General features: G+C 57.2%; 1 protein-coding gene across 3 annotated transcripts in view; it reads right to left on the bottom strand.

The window, feature by feature from the left end:
• Positions 1 to 1,254: 1,254 nt before the first annotated feature.
• Positions 1,255 to 1,890, bottom strand: part of PACSIN2 (protein kinase C and casein kinase substrate in neurons 2) — a 22,218-nt gene continuing 21,582 nt past the window's right edge. For 2 of the 3 annotated variants that reach the window (XM_006890050.1, XM_006890051.1), the window contains one exon: positions 1,255 to 1,413. In XM_006890050.1, coding sequence (XP_006890112.1) covers positions 1,301 to 1,413 — 113 coding nt within the window. In that variant the 3' untranslated portion in view covers positions 1,255 to 1,300. The remainder of the gene's footprint in view (positions 1,414 to 1,890) is intronic. The other variant, XM_006890052.1, reaches the window with a different exon arrangement.

Here is a 1,890-nt window from a genome sequence, read left to right as displayed (position 1 = left end):
ATTTAAAGAAATGCCTTAAACTTTCAAGAGGCTTGAAAATTTTTGGTAAATCTGTAGCATAGGAGTGAGGATTTCCGCTGGTAAGGTCTCGTGACAAGTGCACGCACACATTCACTTTCCAAGCAAGGTGTGGATGTTGTGACGTTGGCAGGGCTGTCCCCAGGGCTGTGGACCCAGAACAGTCCCTGCCCAGGGCAGAGCCTCCTGTGTGTACGCTGCTTGGGACTGAGGGCATCGGGGGGGACCCTGCCTTTGCTCCACAACAAATACATTGACTGTGGGCTCTGCAGCTTCTGCCAAGCCTGCGGGTCTTACAGTGTCTGCTACGGGAAGGGCTAAGCTGCTGCAGGGCCCCCAGCTGGCCGGCGCAGACGCGGCCCCAGCACAGCCGGCTTCATCCGCCAGCCCAAGCCATGTCCAGGGTGGCAGGCTTCGAGCAGCTATTCAAACCCACTCTCAAAAGCCAGTCCCTCTCAATAACACAGTATAAAGTCTTTAGAATCTCTGAGTATCAAATAATATATACAGATATACATCGACCCAGACATGACTGGCTAGGCGAAATTGTCATCCATTGGACAGATGCGCTGGCTGGGGGGGGGGGGGGAAGTCAGGCTTCTTCCTGATAACCTTTCAATCACTGATAAAACTGTTTATTGACAAAAATAGTAACATGACAATGGGTTTGGAAGCCGGACTCTGCCAGCCCCACCCTGGGCACTTCGGGGCCTGGGGAGCGCCACCAAGCAGCCCGTCATATGCCACCTGGTTCCCACACGCACACGATGCAGAGAGAGACAGCTCATCAAGACTGGTACATCAATCTGTGCCATAATTTAAGAAGACGTGAATGGAAGGGTGGGAATATGAAAAGCTTAACTGTCCAAAGCCTTTAAATTACAATGCTCCAATCTTCATGCAGGAAGTGCATGTGGGCCTGTTTGTTCACGTCGGAGGCGGCGGAAACCAGTAGAGGATCGGTGAGCGGGACTCGGTGGCTTGGGGACAGGAGGACCGACAAGGCAGGACACATGGAAATCCACGTTATGCCCAGCCAATGGTAGACGGGGGGCCCGCCTGGGTTCCCTACTTGGGCCTCTCCGTGCGTTATCCCAGTGAAATGACAGCTCTCCTGCCTTCAGGGAAACCGGAAGCCAGGAGACATCATCTTCTGCACGACGAGGAGTGGGCACCCCACGCGGCCAGCTGGGGGTGCCAGAGGCAGGGCTGCCCAGGGCCTCTCGCTCAGCGGGTTCCAGGGACCGCGTCTCGGCCCCCAGCAGCCTGCCCACCGGCCTGGTCACTGGATGGCCTCGACGTAGTTTGCTGGGTACAGACCGACCTGGCCATTGTCCAAGCGTCCCTTGCACCAGCCCTGCTCGTCTTCATCCTCCATCTTGGTCAGCTCGTCCCCTGCAAGACAAGAGTGTGCACGGCATGACGGGGAGGCCGACTCACTGGCCTGCGGGGCCTCAGCTCAGCCCCAGGCCTGTCTTCAGAACCCCAAAACTCTAAAGGGGAGGGGACAGCATTCTCTGGTTGGGGGGCAAGTGTCTGCTCATTACATCATTAAATCACATTTTACGCTGCCTTCACATTAGAGGGGTCTGCATGGGATCGAGGACCAGGGTGGCTCATGGGACACACGGGTGAGTGGTCAGCACAGTGCCCCCAGTGCTCAGGTGCCCTCCTGCCCAGCTAGACCCCTCCTAGCGCTCAGGTGCCATCCAGTCCCAGGCAGAGAGATCCCTCCCAGCACTCAGGTGCTCTCCTGTCCCAACATCCAGGCAGAGACCCCTCCCAGCGCTCACAAGTCTTCCTGCCCCAATGCCCAGGCAGAGAACCCCCTCACAGAGCTCACACGCCCTCCAGTCCCAGGCAGAGAACCCC

This window comes from Elephantulus edwardii, unplaced genomic scaffold, assembly GCF_000299155.1.
Source record: "Elephantulus edwardii isolate Elephantulus edwardi_28Jun2011 unplaced genomic scaffold, EleEdw1.0 scaffold00086, whole genome shotgun sequence".
NCBI lineage: Eukaryota > Metazoa > Chordata > Mammalia > Macroscelidea > Macroscelididae > Elephantulus > Elephantulus edwardii.
This window is presented reverse-complemented; position numbering and strand designations above follow the sequence as displayed.